This window comes from Melospiza melodia, chromosome 16, assembly GCF_035770615.1.
Source record: "Melospiza melodia melodia isolate bMelMel2 chromosome 16, bMelMel2.pri, whole genome shotgun sequence".
NCBI classification, from domain to species: Eukaryota; Metazoa; Chordata; class Aves; order Passeriformes; family Passerellidae; genus Melospiza; species Melospiza melodia.
In genome coordinates this window covers 19,799,739-19,816,686 of record NC_086209.1, presented here as the reverse complement: position 1 = coordinate 19,816,686, position 16,948 = coordinate 19,799,739, and the positions used below count along the sequence as shown (strand labels likewise).

The following is a 16,948-nucleotide window of genomic DNA, read 5'->3' as shown; positions in this document are numbered from 1 at the left end:
TAAACAGACTGAAAGCTCTTCCCAAAAATAAACCCAGACATACAAAAACTGATAAGATCCAAGATGCACAGAGAAACAAAGGCGAGGGAAAAACCCCTCTGCAGCTCAAGTACAGCGAAACTGAAGCCTGAGTGCATGCTGAGCATCAGCAATGCTGAGCACTGGCATACGTATCCAGCTGTGTTGACAATATGGAATGCCACTTGTTTGATATTTTACTCCAATTGGCTTCAAATCTTTCGAAATAGCTTCATGAATGTCATGGAGAAAAGCTAAGCAGAAGGCAGATGGGTGTCATCACAGTTCTCCACCATAAACAAAAGCTGCATTAATACCATATGAATGTTTCCCCCTCTTCCATCCAAAGGGATAAACAGAGCATGGTTATTTTTGTCCTATCTCAAGAAAGAAAAGTCCCACAGAATAAAAAAAAAGAAGGAATCACATTTTTAAGTCCCTTTATAAAGTAATGCCCTTTATAAAATAAAATTTGAGCTGCTGTTATCTCATGCTGTATTATACACCTGTCTTTTCTTACCAAAGGGGATGTGAGGAAACTTTAAAAAACACACCAAAAAAATCCCCAACCCCACAAAATCAACGTGTCCACGTTTTGCTCTTACCCAGCCTACAAGAAAGGAACTTGTCCACATCTCCACTGGCAAAAGAAATCCCCAGAGAGAGCTGGAGCTGTGTGCCAGGGCTGTGCCAGGCTGCTGCACCTGCAGGGGCACCTTTGCCTCCATCCTGGAGGAACTCAGGCTCCCCCAGCTTCCAAACCCAGCACCAGGGCAAACCAGGGGGAGCACCCAGGCTGAGCTAGGGTGCCCTGGGCGGGCAGGGGGCTCACCTTGGAGGAGACAATCCTGTTGTCACAGAACTTCTGTGCCACGTACGCCTCGGTGTCCGCCACGGGCCGGTGCCCGACCAGCACGGTGCGCGTGCCCACCCGCTTCTCCTCCCCAGCACACTGTGGGCAGCAAAGAGAGAGAGCTGTGAGCCCCAAAGAACCCAAATATCTGTGTAAAACCAGCTTCTCCTCCCCAGCACACTGCGGGCAAAGAGAGACAGCTGTGAGCCCCAAAGATCTGTATTCACAGCTTCTCCTCCCCAGCACACTGTGGGCAACAAAGAGAGAGCTGTGAGCCCCAAATATCTGAGTAAAACCAGCTTCTGCTCCCCAGCACACTGTGGGCAACAAAGAGAGAGCTGTGAGCCCCAAACATCTGTATTCACAGCTTCTCCTCCCCAGCACACTGTGGGCAGCAAAGAGAGAGAGCTGTGAGCCCCAAAGAACCCAAACATCTGCATTCACAGGCTCCAGCTCCTCAGCACACTGCACTGCTCACTGCAAATAAAGCAGCTGGAACTCAGAAATTCACCTCACTGCCCCAGCCAAAGCACAGAGGATGAAGAAGAGTAAGGTCATTTACCAAAATCAAGGACATGCTGAGCCTGGAACACAGCTTTGCTCAGGCTTCAGCTCAGGAGCACAGCCCACCCTACACCCCACCAGGACAGGTCACTGCACTGCTGCTGCCTGCATCTGCAGCCTGTGCCAGGTTGTTTTTCCTTCTTGAAGGAGAACTTGTCTTTATCAAGCACCTCAAGGCATTAGGAACATAATTTAGCATCTATACATCTCTCCCTAGTCCCGACCTGGAGAATCCTTCTGCTCTGGGTTTATTCACTGCATGAGTAAGATGCCAACTGCACCCTCCCTTACACTCACTCTTCTGCCCAACCCTCAAACCCTTGCAGGATGTCTCACCACCACACTGGCACAAACAGATTTAGTGCTCAGCTCAAAAACCAGAAGGGTCTGCTTCTGCTATTTAAAAACCTCAGCTAAAATCACGAACGACGAAGCAGACAGCTTCACAGCACAAACTCCCCGAGATGACACACACGGTGCTGGGGAGCCAGCTGGGCCTGCCGGGGGTTTAATTTAAAGCAGAATGAGATGTCACAAGTGACTGTCATGGGGGCTGCTGACAGCCCCAGCGCTCAGCAGCAGGATGAGGGAGCTGCAGCAGAACAACCTCGGCAGGGAGCAGGGCTGCCTGCAGGAGAACACAGCCCTGCACAAAGCCAAAGACACCTGGGAGCAGCACGGGGCTCAGCAGAGCCCAGCCACCTCTGGGGCAGTGACAGCACCTGCAAAGCACAGACAGACCCCCTGGCCGAAGAGAGGGTGTTAACACACAGTACCTGAATGCACCAAAAGCACTGGAGCTCCTCTACTTCAATGTAACCCTTCAGCATTTCCAACTTTTGTAGCTTCTTTTGAAGCCTTTCCCAGCCTGTGACAAAGGTGAGGCCAGGCAGGTCACTGCAGCTCTCAGGGGCTGAGCAGCACCCTGGGCTCTGTCCCCATCGGCACACCCAAGTTCCACACTGAACCAGAAAACTTTATTTTCAAAAACAACAGAACTGTGCAAGTTGAAAAATCAGCTTTTCATTCCGTCCAGGTTCCCCCTTTTACTTAACAAAGTGTCCTTGCCACAGATGCTCACAGCCAAAGAGAAGACCTGGTGGGCACCACAGAGCATTTTGTGACGCTGAACTTAAAATTACACAGTGAATTTAAAATACCCACAAAGAGCAAATTGGGGAAGAGGGGTGAGGGGGAAGGAGTGGCGTTAGAGCAGGGTAAGATTTCCTTAGAGTTCAGTTTTCAAGTTTTAAAACGTGAACAGGGAAGACATTTGTCAGTCTAGGGCTCGAGGGCACTATCAGGCAGCAGGGCTGCTGAAACACCAGCAGAGACTCCTCATACTCCACTTTGCCATACTAATCCTCAATCCCACACTTGCTTACACTGAAACCCCCCAGAGCAGGTGCCAGAACTGCCCAATGCCTGTCCCAAGCCAGCTGCCCAGCACAGGCTCAGCCTCTGCAGACGGATGTGCAGGAGTGCCCTGGATCCAGCTCAGCATCCCTCATCCACAGGGCTCATCACAGGCAGCTCGGAAAGGTACAAACAAAGCCCAGCTGGAGAAAAGGCCAAGACAGAAGGCCTGGGACTATCTGCTGCTTGGGGAAAGGGTCAAACCCAAAAATTTAAACAGTTAAAACCAGTGGATCTGGAGCAGCAATAACAGCAGAATGGATCCTGCTGCACCAAAGGAAGCAGCAGCTCTTCCCTTCCTCTGTTTCCCACCCATGCCCGCACACCTGTAATAAGGAAGCATTTTTACACCATGCCTGTACCTGGGGAGGGGTGCTGACACCACAGCCATGCTCACAGCTCCAGGGGCTGACGCTCGGAGCAGGAGGATCCTCGTGCCCCACACGACGTCCCTGCACCCTGACAGAGCCAGCAGCGACCACCTCCACCCCAGCAGTGACCAGCTCCACCAGCCCCCAAACCGGGCAGGGCTGGCACACAGCTCCAGACTGGGGAATGCCACCGTGCCCAGCCACACCAGCAGCAAACTGCACCTCTTCAAAGCACAAACCAGACCCACAAAGGCTCCCTGATGTACCTGCTGCATTGTGGAGGTGCCAGCCACGGCGTGCCCAAGCTGAGCCCCAGGAGCAGGAGGCAGAGCCATCCATCCACGCCACAGCAGCGCCAGGCAGCTAAGACAGACGTCCCCACGCTGGTCCCACCGTGTGCCCGAGCAGGCTCTGGAGCCAGGCGTGCCTGCTGAGCATCCCTGCAGCCCAGGGAGGAAGGAACAGCTTCCCCTGCCCGCTGGCACGGCGCTGGGGAGGAGCAGGGTCAGGGTCTGCCACTCTCACCCTGGCACGGAAACCAGCCAGCTCTGCTTAAGGCACTGCTGGGACAGTGTTCACTAGGATCCCCAAAAGTGTTCACTAAGATCCCCAAAAGGGTTCACTAGGATCCCCAAAAGTGTTCACTAGGATCCCCAAAAGTGTTCACTAGGATCCCCAAAAGTGTTCACTAGGATCCCCCAAAGTGTTCACTAGGACCCCCAAAGTGTTCACTAGGATTCCCCAAAAGTGTTCACTAGGATCCCCAAAAGTGTTCACTAGGATCCCCACAATGTTCACTAGGATCCCCCAAAGTGTTCACTAGGACCCCCAAAGGCGTTCACGAGGATTTCCTCACTAGCCATGGAGAGCACGGTGCACGTGAAGCCCCAGAGCAGAGGAGAACCCCGATCCAGGTGTGGTGTGTGGGCTGACCAAGCCACACAAGTTCAGGACCAGCTCCATGGGGGGATCTCACCCTCCAATCCCCTCAGCTGTTCACCTGCAGCCTCACCTCACACCGAGGGCAATGCCAGGGTGACAGTGGCACTGTAACCCCGTGGTGCGTGCCAGCCCTCCCACCACTCACAGCATTTCATTCCCATTCCCTCCGCACCCACGGTGCCACAGCTGCCACAACCAGAGCTGGAAGGGTCACAGCCCATCGTGCCCAGCCCCAGAGGGCGAGCACAGCCCAGGCTGCAGCAGGAGGGCAGCCTGAGCTCAGAACTCGAGGCTATCCCCCTTTGGAGCAGCCCAGCCCTCGTGGGTCGTTAATGGATTGCTACGTCTTAATAACAGCTCTGAACAGAGACTTAGAGGCAGATTTAGGGAATAACTGCCAGGCTTTTGGGAAAATTATAAAATATGCAGATTAGCACGGAGAGGATTTACACGACTTTTTCCCACTGCCTTTCATGAAAAATTTTAATTCTGATGGCAAAAAAAAAAAAAGAAAATATTACTTGGATGCAATTGAAGCAGCTTGCTGCCTGCTGCCTGGTGGGGCTCTACACAGCCCACAATTCACAGTGCTGGAGTGAGCTGGTGCAGGCAAAAGCCAGAGTTTCTCCTGCTGTTTACAGCCAAGCCTGCCAAAAGGATTGTTCAAGAAAATAAACAATTGCATTCCCTTCCCTGGCACTTTCTCACCTCCCTGGGCCAGAGGTGTTTGTGTGAGCACTGGGGGAAGCAGAGCTGTCTCTGTAGGGATCAGCAGTGGGGCCAGAGCCAGGGAAGGCACCCTGTGTTCCCCAGCAAGCCTGGGGCACCTGGGGATGCAGAGGGTGAGCACAGAGCCACCTGCAGTAGGTGACCACAGAGCCACCTGCAGTAGGTGACCACAGAGCCACTGCTGTAGCTGTCCCGGCCAGCCAGAGGAGCTCCCTGCAGCTGGCAGGGATCACAGCAGCACCGGGGGACCCTGCAGCCACCAGGAACTGCAGGCAGGGAGGGAGGGAAGGGAAGGAGGCGTTTCTGAGCAGGGCCCCCATCCTGTCTGACCCCTGGGGACCAGCCCCACAGATGCAGGAGCCTCCTGTTCCACTGCAGAGCTCCTGTTCCACTGCCCTGGTGCCTCACCAAGCCTAAGCAGAGAGCCAATCCCCCAGCAGGGCATCCAAACCAGGCTGCTCCTGAAGGAGCTCAGCAGTCCCCAAATCCTCCGCCTCAGTTTGGGCACCTGTCCCTTCGTGCCCCCTCCCACAGCCATGTCCCTGCCCAGCACAACCTCCCACCTGCCCCGGGCAGAGACCCCTCCTCAGGACCCCTCCCCACTTTCTGGGAATCCACCGATCCAGCACCACGCACAGCCCCCAGATGGCACCGGATAAAAGCTGCAAGCCCGGGTAAAAATTAATGGAGTTAGACCGAGTCCAACAGGAGAGGTGAACCCGTGCCCTGCAGTCCCTGCTGACAAGGAGCCACTTCAACAGGACTATTTCTAGGGCAGCTGCAAACAGAGCCTTTAATTATATCCCCCATATGGAAAGCAAGTGTCTGTGCTACCTTCTGGCCCTGTTTCCAGAAAAAAAACGGCAGAAGTAAAACTAAAAAACCACCAGCATCTGATTTACTACAGCTCCAGAAAGCACCAAAACCAGAACTAACCAGTAAAAAAAACTCCTCCTTTCATGTTTGCTGAAGATAACTGTAAGCCACAACGTAAACACAAATAACTCATAGAAAACATATCTAATAAAAACCACAGGCATTTAAAAAAATCATCTGCTAAACCAGCACAACTACAAAGCTCAAACACTTGAATGAAAGCACAGCTTATATTAAATAGATGCAAAAGAAAGATTAAATCACATTACTTGGCTTCAATCTCATGAATAGTTTAAAGTCTAATTGCTCCTGTATTGTTCCATTTATCATAAAAGTTGTAGAGAAGGCGACCTGATTTACAAAAAAAGCTTGCAAAAATAACAGCACCTCCCAAAACAGCCTGTTCTAGCTGCTGTTTCACTTAGCCTCAGAAGAACAAAGGAAAACACAGCCACAATTTTAAAAAGCCTCCATAAATTTACGGTAACCTCCCCAAAACATCCACCAGCCTCACTGCACAGCCAATGTATTTTTAATTGAGATTTCTTCTTGCCAATTTTCCTACGACTCTTTGTCCTCAGTCACTTCTGTGAGGACACGAGCCACGCTTTGAGAACAGCCTCAATAATTCAGCAGCTCAGGCTGTGCTTACCCACACTGAGCACATCCTTCAGCAGATCTCCTGATCTACAGAGAGAGCTCCAAGCATCAGAACCAGCCCCACAGCTCCTGTGCCTGCATGGGAGGGTCAATAACACACACAGACCTTGGGAACACAGCCAGCCCAGTCTGAAATGCTGGGAGCTCATAGGGCCAGGGTGAAGGGCACACACTGCCCGGCCTCATCTCCCACTGGATGGGACTGCTGCTCACCCCTGGCCAGGATGGGAGGCTGGTACCTGGGGAACACAGCAGGTTGAAATTTAAACCAGGATCCCTCTCTGCTGCTCACCCCTGGCCAGGATGGGATGAAAGGCTGGTACCTCAGGAAAGCAGCAGGTTGAAATTTAAACCAGGATCCCTCTCTGCTGCTCACCCCTGGACAGGATGGAAGGCTGGTACCTCAGGAAAACAGAAGGTTGAAATTTAAACCAGGATCCCTCTCTGCTGCTCACCCCTGGCCAGGATGGGAGGCTGGTACCTGGGGAGAACAGCAGGTTGAAATTTAAACCAGGATCCCTTCCCCTGAGCCGAGGCTGGAGCTCACACTGATATTTCAGCCAGGGACAGGACGTGATCACCAAGGAGGGACCGCTGGGTCACACCAGCTCCAGCCAGGGTGGGGGGCAGCCATGAGAGCCCCCAGACCCCAAGAAAAGGCAAGAGCAGGAGAAGAGCCTTGGGAAAGAGCCAGGGGGGTTCACAGCAGCGAGCACATGCTGGGGCTCAGCACACAGCCCTGCTCCCTGGGGATGGCACAGCAGTGCAGATGAGCCCAGCACAGCACCCAACCCACAGCACAGCACTCTCAAAGCAATGGGCACTGCACCAAGTGAGGGGCACCAGCAGAGCCCACCCTGCGTCCCCTCTGTCCTCAACACACAACCACAGCACAGCATCCTTAATGCCAGGGGCACTGCACCAAGTGAGGGGCACCAGCAGAGCCCACCCTGTGTCCCCTCTGTCCCCAGAGCTGCTGCCTCACCCCGTGGCAGAGGGAGGGCACCTTCAGCAAGGACAGGGGCTGGGGAACACAGAGCCCAGCCAGGCTGCACTTCCTGCAAACGCTGCCTCGGCCAACAAAGGCACTGATAAAAACCTACAGAGACATGGCTGGGTGGGGAGAACAGGGGAAAAGGCTACTAGAGAGACTCCGTAAGGGTGGAGAGAGGAAATACAGAAGTTTTTTCCCCATGTAATAAATTTAAAGGAGAGCCCAGCCCTATCCTGGACTCGAGGAGCGCCGTGGACAGGGGTGACAGCTGAAAAGACCTTTTCTGGCAGGGATTTTGTTTTTCCTTCTGGAGGCAGCCTGCCCTCCAAGCAGGCAGCCCTGCACCTTGCCAGCCAGCGTGGCCCAATGGCTGCAAGCACAGCTCCTGCTCAGCAGCACTGAGCAGAGCCAGCTCCACCAGCGATGCACAAAAACCAGAGGGGATCAGCTGGGGCAGCCTCACTCCAGGGCTGCTGGGGGTGCAGAATCTGCTGCTCCTGCTCAAACACAAGCACCGACCCTCGGAAGTTTTCAGCATCTCAATTCTTCTTCTCCCTGCCCTGCTGGCAGTCAGGGTTATGAAACCACTGCTCATCTTGAAATCCAGGCAGCAGATCTTTATTTTTGGCAGCCCAAGAGCAAAGTCCGACCAGCGTGCCGCCAGCATATAAAACCCGGGCTCATAGGAACACTTCAGGCTCGAGAACAGAAAAGGGACTTTGAGTAAGAGCCAAATGTTTTGCAGAGGTCACAAAGCAAACACAACGAGGTCTTCCTGCCTTCAAAACTCTTCCTCCCTCCTCTCCCCGGCTCAAGCTGTGCACATATGTCTGTTCATCAGCAGCTATCCTAGCAGGGCAGCGAGCTCTCCAGAGCAGTGATTTGGCCTGGCTAAAACTGAAATGAGACCAAAATGGAAAAAACCTCCCAGTTTGCAACTGTCAGTGCTTGCACCACCCAGCAGAGCTATAATTTGTTGGTTTTCCCGTTGTTTTCGGGTCCTCTGAAAGCCTAAGCTCTTCAGTTATGGAAACAAAAACCCCCTAAATACTACGTTATGTATCCCAGCTCAGCCAGGCTTACTCTAACCTCTGCCACCTACAAACATTTTGCCCCTTTTTAAGTTTTCCCAGCATTTCAGAGCCAGGCTGCCAGCTGGCTGGCGAGAAGCCCATTTCCCAGGGCAGTTTCTTGCCTTTCCCCTGGGAAGCAAAGCAAGCCTGGCCTGGCTGAGCGTGCTGCAGGGCAGAGGCTGCAGGCTGCCCGGCCAGGATGTGCCTCAGCCCAGCACCAGGAACCAGGGCTGGCACCCAGGGCCGGCACCCAGGGCTGCCCAGAGCCATCCCCAGACCAAGCCTGCCCCAGGGAAGCTTTCTGCCCCCCAAACACAGCTCCAGGAGGGAGGGGAGGGCAGGTCCATCCCGCACAGTCCTGCCCCAGCATCCCGGGGTGCCTCACCCCAGCACCTCCCATGCTCCTCACTCACGGGTTCAGATTGAGCTTTTCAACTCCCAAACCATGACAACTGTGGTTTGCTAACTCTGCTCTTGCTATACTACCGACAAATGGTTCCACAGAAGCAGCAGGAGATAAGAGAGAAAAGAGGTAGAAATCACCCATTTCAACCCTTACTCCACAGCCAAAACCAGCTCCACGTGACCCAGACCCCACTGGGAATATTTTCATCTCTGGCTACCACAGTGACCAACAGACTGACCCTTGGGGCCACAGCCACAGCAGGACACTGGATCAGTGAAATCCGCCCAGCCAGCACAGAAATCCTCACCATGGGGCCTGGAACTGTTTATCTGCAGGAAATCCTCTGGCTCCTGCTCGGGCCAGGCTGGGCTAGGGAAGGAAGGGAGCAGGGCAGAGTGAGCAGTGCCCAGCAGAGCAGCACACACATCTGGGGAGGGAAGGGAGCAGGGCAGTGAGCAGTGCCCAGCACAGCTGCACACACATCTGGGCAGGGAAGGGAGCAGGGCAGAGTGAGCAGAGCAGCACACACATCTGGGAGGGAAGGAAAGCAGCAGGGCAGAGTGAGCAGTGCCCAGCACAGCTGCACACACATCTGGGGAAGGGAAGCAGCAGGGCAGAGCGAGCAGTGCCCAGCAGAGCAGCCAGGTGAGCTGCAGACACAGGCACACCGAGCTGAGCTCTCACTGACCCTCAGCCCTGCAGCCTGGCCGTTCCCCCGTGCCGCACCCCAGCACAGCAGCTGCAGAGCCCCCCTGGGATGACCCGGCCATCTCCAGCCCATCAGGCTCTTCCCTAGCCAGGCACCAGGACAAGGGCGTTCCTGCTCTCACCGTCACCAGCAGCAGCTCCTTCAGCCCAGCTTCCTCCCTGCCTGCCTGCTGCCCACCCTGCAGTGGAACCTGCCAAAGGGAAAGTGCCACTTCCATTCAGTCAGCTGCCCCAGGGAAACCACCCCATGGAAATTCTGTGCTCCACAATATCAATGGAAATTCCCCCACAGAAATTCCGTGCTCCACAATACCAATCCCCCATGGAAATTCTGGGTTCCACAATACCAATCCCCCCACAGAAATTCCGTGCTCCACAATACCAATTCCCCCATGGAAATTCTGGGTTCCACAATACCAATCCCCCATGGAAATTCTGGGTTCCACAATACCAATTCCCCCATGGAAATTCTGGGTTCCACAATACCAATTCCCCCATGGAAATTCTGTGCTCCACAGTACCAATTCCCCCATGGAAATTCTGGGTTCCACAATACCAATTCCCCCATGGAAATTCTGTGCTCCACAATACCGATCCCCCCACGGAAATTCTGTGCTCCACAATACCAATTTGGCTGATATGAGGACAACAGCCTCCGGGCATCACAGCTCATTTTACTGCACTCCCTCCCTCAGCAAACAATGTAAGAAAAGGTGAGCTGCAAGGGAGGAGGAAAAAACAAGAAGAATGAAAACCTTCCACAACTCAGACTGAACAGAAGTGGCATGCAAAACACCACCCAAAGCAAACAGGAAAAAAAAAAAATCATTAATACTGCATTTCAAGGCTGGCTTTAGCCTCCTGAGTGCAGTCTGAGTCCCTACAGATAGCAGCTGCTTGGCTTTGCATGAATGCTGGGGAGGAATTACACAGAAATCATAATAAAAGATGGAAGGGCTGCTCACAAAAGTGGATTTTTTTTCTCCCTGCATTTAATTTCCCGGCAGTGAGATTTATTTTTTTTATTTTTTTCCCCTCTTAAGCCAATTGAGACTCCAGCAGCAGAGCAGAGCGTCGCTGCAGTCAAGCAGTATTTAATTTGTATTACTGCTGAAGAGATCTGGGATGGCAGCACCAAAGAAGCGCTTCAAATTGTCTGGCCTAGCCTGTTGCACATCTTACTCAGCTTTTCTGGGTCCTTTACAGCACAGGAAACAGAGGATCCCTCTGGTCTGCAAATTGGCCAGAACAGTGCAAACAAATTACATGCACCAAGGGAGCAATGCCTCTGTTTCCCACTTCAATCATCTCACAGGATCCTGTTAAGGTATACAGCATACTTCAGGACATGCCAGATGAAGAGATTCTCTGAAAACACACAGCAAAACATTACCAAGCCCTCCATAAACAAGGCTGGAGTCCTTTCACCTACAGATCCTGAAATTCAGCTGAAAACAAGAGCAAAAAGCCTGCAGCAAAGCATTACTCAGCAAAGGCCACAATGGAGTTTAACAGGAATCCTGTTCAGGAATGGGAAATAGGAAAGAAAAGCCTGATTTGAGAGCGAAACACCCAGCTAGAACAGCCTTGCATGGGCTTACCCTCCTGTGCTGCAGGGGGCAAACAAGCAGCTCTGTACAAACAGCTGGGTCTGCACTGGGCTCTCATTAGGGAGGGCAGGACAATGTCTCTGGAGCACCATCAGCTAGGCTGGACGGCCTGAGGAGATGTGCTTTCAGCCTGAATGGGCTTCAGCCGGAATCCCATCCCAACAGCACCACTGAGGTTTGGGGGAAAGGCACCGGAGTCAGCAGGAGGAGCCCACGGAGTGGGCAGAGGGGCTGCACGAGGGGCTGCACATTTCAGAGAGGATATGCAGGTTCTGATAGCACCTGTGGCAGGGAGCATCCCTGTGAGAGCACCAGAACCATGGAGGGGAGCAGGGGCACAGCCCAGGGCAGCTCTCCTGCCCCCAGAGAGCCTCAGCTCCTCTCCCCACGCCCCTGTCCGTGTGGGGCTCGGGACCCAAATGCCCCTTGCAGCCACCAGGACAGTGCCCTGTGCCAACCACTGCCCAGCAGCTCCCTGGGGCTTGGCCCAGCCTGAGACACAGCCCACAGGCAAAAATAAATATATATATTTAATGCATCTCTGCATTGCTTAAATGCATATTTAATGTGCATATATTGCAAGCATGTATATTTAATGCACACACAGCTACTGAAGTCACTGCAGCCCTGGGCAGAACAGGCTTTTCCTGACCCAGCTGCTGCCAGGGCAAGGGCAGCAAAGAGGAGACCTTTTAAAAGAGGCAAGTTTCAGTGTCCCCAGGCTACAAGTTAGTAAATCAAGCTTTAAAGCAGTTTGCCACTCACTGCCATCCCCTGCAGCACACAGCAGCCTGGCCGAACCTCAATATTGCTTGCTAATTGAAGTAGGAAAAAAAGATCTTATTTACTTGCAGGAGGGAGGGAGCTGGCAGGGGCAGGGCTGCAGAGGTGAGCCAGGCTCTCCTGGTCCCACAGCATCACCTGTGGGGCTCCAAGCCCGGGCTGGACACAGGTGTGCTGGTTGGGACAGCACAGGCAGGTGAGGTCCGCAACACCCAAAACCAGCCCGTCCTTCCCAGAGCTCAGACAGCACAGAAATATTGCCAATATGAGCAGGGAGGAGCAGACTCCAGTCTAGATGCACAGGTAGGGCATTTTGCACGGTAACACAGGCAATTGGGGTAACAGCACACTCTGTCACCCGGGGTCCAAGCTGCCTGGAAATTCCCCCTTCCCAGGCACTCCCCTGTCCCTGCAGTGCCAGCTCCTCTGCAGGTGGGGAGATGCTCCCCACCTGGCCAGCCCAGCACTTCCTGGCAAAGGGTTTAACCTCCCAAGGGAGCACAGTCCCACAATGCCAGGAATTGCTCACCTGGGACAGGAGACGCAAGCTTGGTGCCATGGCAGGAAGATGCTCACAGGGACCAAACCTGCACTGCCAAAAACATGATCACTGGCAGACAACGACTAATGTGGGTGTGAAGGTTTCATCTGACTTACAGACACCGTGAATGCTCTCCATCAGCTCTGCTTTAACTAACACTTAAAACAATAAATCTCTCCACTAGAGACAGCTACAGCCAGAACACAGCAGTGTTAATCAGAAAGGAAACACATAAACCAAAGGCAACAGGATGAAATTAAAGGCAAGGCTGAAAAGCTTGTTATTAATAGATGTCCCGTTTGCTTTTACAAATTTTCTCATTAAAAGCAAATTGCCATGTCTTCAGCTGCAGCTCCACTCAGCTCAGCTCCAAACCTCTCCTGCACAGCCCAAACAATCATCATTACTCCTAGGAAAACACCAGCTGGGGACAAAAAGTGGCATGGAGGGAAGAAGAAAACACAGCCAAGACTCGTTATTCTGCACAGAAAAGTTTCAGCATGGCCCAAGTTTAATTAGAAGCATCACTTATCATTAATGTTTGACCGGTGCTTTCCAGCCCTCCCTGGAGCCATTCCCAACTTCCCAAACTTGAACTGAACACATGAACACATGCAGCTGTTTATCCCAGGGCACGCTTTTGCTTTTTGTTTGATTTTTATTTATTTTTAGCCAAATGGCTGAGCTATTTCTGGGAATAAGGCTACAGTGAGCAGACAGTTAAAGAGGAAACGGTTACAGGAATTTCACAAACCCCCGTGCCCCCCAGAACCTGAGAAACTCCCGTGTCCCCATTTTCCAGGGAAGGAGCAGCAATGGGGGATTGCAGCCGAAGCTCTCTGCAGCCCCAGCTTCCCCATTTGAGCCTCCCTTGACTTCTCTGTGGTCAAGCATGGGCTGCCCTGTGGCTGCTGCAGGGGAACTGCCTGAGCACAAGGGACACTGCTGTCACGCCAAACACATCTCACAGAACACAATTCCAGCAACTTTCATGACAATTTCAAGGGGTTTCATTGAAATCTGTGCTCTTTTCAAATGTGGGATTTTCCCCAGCAGATTTCTCTGTGCCACCTGGTGTCCCAGAGACACCCCAGCCCCAGCCTCTGCTGCTCGCAGGTTTTTGTCACACCAATGAAAGCAAACACTTCCTGCAGAAGCTGGCATCTGACATGCAGCCTCACCCTCCAGGTGCTAACAGGGCTGGACTGGGAGGAAGAGACAACTCCTACAGCTTCCAACTCCGAACCGTAATCATCTTTATTATTAGAATGGGAACTGCAATCACACACTAATGTTTGGTTCACACTCTATGGGAAAAAAAACCAGTGTGAAAGAAAATCACAGATGTGTAATAAAATCTATTTTTGCACACAGAGCACACTTGCTGCACATCCTAAAGATGGGAGTGTGAATCAGCATCCTCCACCACAGCCTGGGACAGCTCCCACACCCCCTGAGCTGGGCAGGGACAGCCCCACAGTGCCCAGTGCCCCCCAGGGGCTCCCCCCAGCCAGCCCTGCCCCTTCTCCCCTATTCCCAGTGCCAAATTTACTTCCCATCTAAAGAGTGACTTTGGGCCATGTCCCTTTTTCAGCCTTTTTCTGAACAGGTCTCAGTGGGGTGGGTATCTTCAGGTAGGACCTGCCCCACAGGGCCCCATGCCCAAGCTGGGGTACCCACGGCTGGCACAGCACAGAGGGATGAGGGAGCCCCATGCCCAAGATGGGGGTACATGCCTGCTGGCACAGGACAGAGGGATGCCCAGGCTGGGGTGCCCACTGCTGGCACAGGATACAGGGATGCAGACAGCCCCATGCCCAAGATGGGGGTACATGCCTGCTGGCACAGCACAGAGGGATGCCCAGGCTGCGGTGCCCACTGCTGGCACAGCACAGAGGGATGAGGGAGCCCCATGCCCAAGCTGGGGTGCCCACGGCTGGCACAGCACAGAGGGATGCCCAGGCTGGGGTGCCCACTGCTGGCACAGCACAGAGGGATGCAGACAGCCCCATGCCCAAGATGGGGGTACATGCCTGCTGGCACAGCACAGAGGGATGCCCAGGCTGGGGTGCCCACTGCTGGCACAGGATACAGGGATGCAGACAGCCCCATGCCCAAGATGGGGGTACATGCCTGCTGGCACAGCACAGAGGGATGCCCAGGCTGCGGTGCCCACTGCTGGCACAGCACAGAGGGATGCAGACAGCCCCATGCCCAAGATGGGGGCACATGCCTGCTGGCACAGCACAGAGGGATGCCCAGGCTGGGGTGCCCACTGCTGGCACAGGATACAGGGATGCAGACAGCCCCATGCCCAAGATGGGGGTACATGCCTGCTGGCACAGCACAGAGGGATGCCCAGGCTGGGGTGCCCACGGCTGGCACAGCACAGAGGGATGCAGAGCCCAGCAGGAGCAGCAAGGGAACATCACTGCAGCCTGTGACAGGGCACAGAGGCACAGGCCCAGCCCAGGGACAGCCCTGCACACCCACCCAAGGGACACCTTGTTCCCAACACAGGCACACAGCGCTGAGAGCCAGCAGCGCCCAAGGAGCCCAGCCAGACACCAGGGATTTACCAGCACTCGGGCTGCAAAGAGGATCAGGCCCCAAGGTATTTCATTAACTGGAATAACACAACTAAGGTCCTATTGTTACACTCTGCACAAACACTCCAGCAGAAGAGTTTTGCTCCCAATTACAGACTGTTTGTTGTTTTCTCACTTATGCTGGGTTTGAACACAAACAGGAGAGAGCCAGGGCAAGGAGCTGCACTGACTGCAGAGAGACCCAGCACAGAGCAGCAGCCCAGGGGCTCAGCCAGCAGCAGGCACCCCAAGAGCAGGGAGAGCACCCTGGGGTGCTTCCCCCACCACCCCGGGGTGCTTCCCCCACCACCCCAGCCTTCCTGCATCATGAGCAGGGTCTCAGCTCCCGGGGCTCGCTTCCAGACTGGCCTTAAATAAAGGCAAAGTGGGAGGAAAACTGCCAATAACAAGGGCATCAGTGAGTTCTCTTTCTGCATTCCTCCCTTATCTCTCCCCCAGCCCTGGCAGAGCTGCGGCCCCGGGGTTCAGCGAAGAACAGGAGAGCAATAGGTGAGAAAAGCCCACTGTGATGCAGGCACAGGGAGCAGCACTGCCCAGCCAGCCGCAAGTGGACAATGCTGTGAGGAGCCCAGCCCAGCAGAGTGACCCCAAACCCCCCCTGGACACCCCCACACTTCCCCACCCCGCTCCTGCACCCTCCCACAACAGCCGTACAAGCAGCAGGAGACTAAAAATGAGACTCCAGTGCTAGAATCTGTTTCCAAAAAAGAATTAAAGTTATATTTCAAGTTGACAGTATCTCCTAAAAGTGGATTAACCATGGCAATTCAATCCCACCTCCCCGCAGTGATCCCAGCCCCACTCTTCCTGTGACAGGGATTATTTCGGTGGTGCAAATCAAAGTTCAGAATCCAATTTGTTTCTGAGAGCATCAGTCTGCACCCCCAGGTAGCTGTGCAGACCCACATGCACCACTCGACCCTTCCTGCTCTTCTCACCATCCCATTTCATACCCTGTGCAGGATCAGAGTTTATAGGAGGGAAAACCAGAGCCACAGTCATGCTGATAGGGCAAGTCACCTCCATTGTGCCTAAGCTGTGAGTTACAACTGAAAACAGGATTTTGACTATCTCTTGGTATTTATGAGCCTCAGGCAGAGACCACACAGTGGAGAGGTTACAGCGCTTGTCTGAGCAGCCCTATGGGATCCCAAGTGCCAGCAAATCTGCAGCCTTTAATAACTGCAGTGAACTCCTGCAATGCCACGGCCACAGGATGAGCCTCCCTTGAGCAGCACTGCCCATGCAGGAGCGAGGGCCAGGCAGCACCTCAGGATGGCTCAGAGCCTGGCACAGGCTGCCCTGCTCTCCCATGGAGCAGGAGGGAGAGGGCTGGCCCAAGGCTACCGCGGCAGCCCGCAGGGCTGGGGACAGGGCACGAGCTGCTCTATCAGCCAAGGCTGGTATGGGGGACCCACAGCACTTGCACCAGCCTGATAAACTGCTCCACGCTGCTGAAGTGCTGCTCACAAAGCCAGGAGGGGCAATCAGTGCCTAACACGACACCAACACTGCAGCTGACCTGGCACTCGGTCCTGGGCCCTGAACAGAGCTGCTGCCACAGCCACAACACCTCTCTACCCTTCCCAAGGGCTGCTGCCACAGCCACAACACCTCTCTACCCTTCCCAAGGGCTGCTCCTCCAGCCACAACACCTCTCTACCCTTCCCAAGGGCTGCTCCTCCAGCCACAACACCTCTCTACCCTTCCCAAGGGCTGCTGCCACAGCCACAACACCTCTCTACCCTTCCCAAGGGCTGCTGCCACAGCCACAACACCTCTCTACCCTTCCCAA

The 16,948-nt window shown here is 54.0% G+C and overlaps 1 protein-coding gene across 5 annotated transcripts in view; it reads right to left on the bottom strand.

The window, feature by feature from the left end:
- The window catches only part of ATP11C (ATPase phospholipid transporting 11C), a 54,102-nt gene that overhangs the window by 35,135 nt on the left and 2,019 nt on the right, over positions 1-16,948 (bottom strand). For 4 of the 5 annotated variants that reach the window (XR_010029785.1, XM_063170864.1, XM_063170863.1 and 1 more), the window contains exon 2: positions 851-970. Coding sequence is in view for 4 of the 5 variants with exons in the window: in XM_063170864.1 (XP_063026934.1) it covers positions 851-970 (120 nt within the window). In the remaining variant the exon portion in view is untranslated. Of the gene's footprint in view, positions 1-850; positions 971-6,421; positions 6,452-16,948 lie in introns of those variants that run through there. The other variant, XM_063170862.1, reaches the window with a different exon arrangement.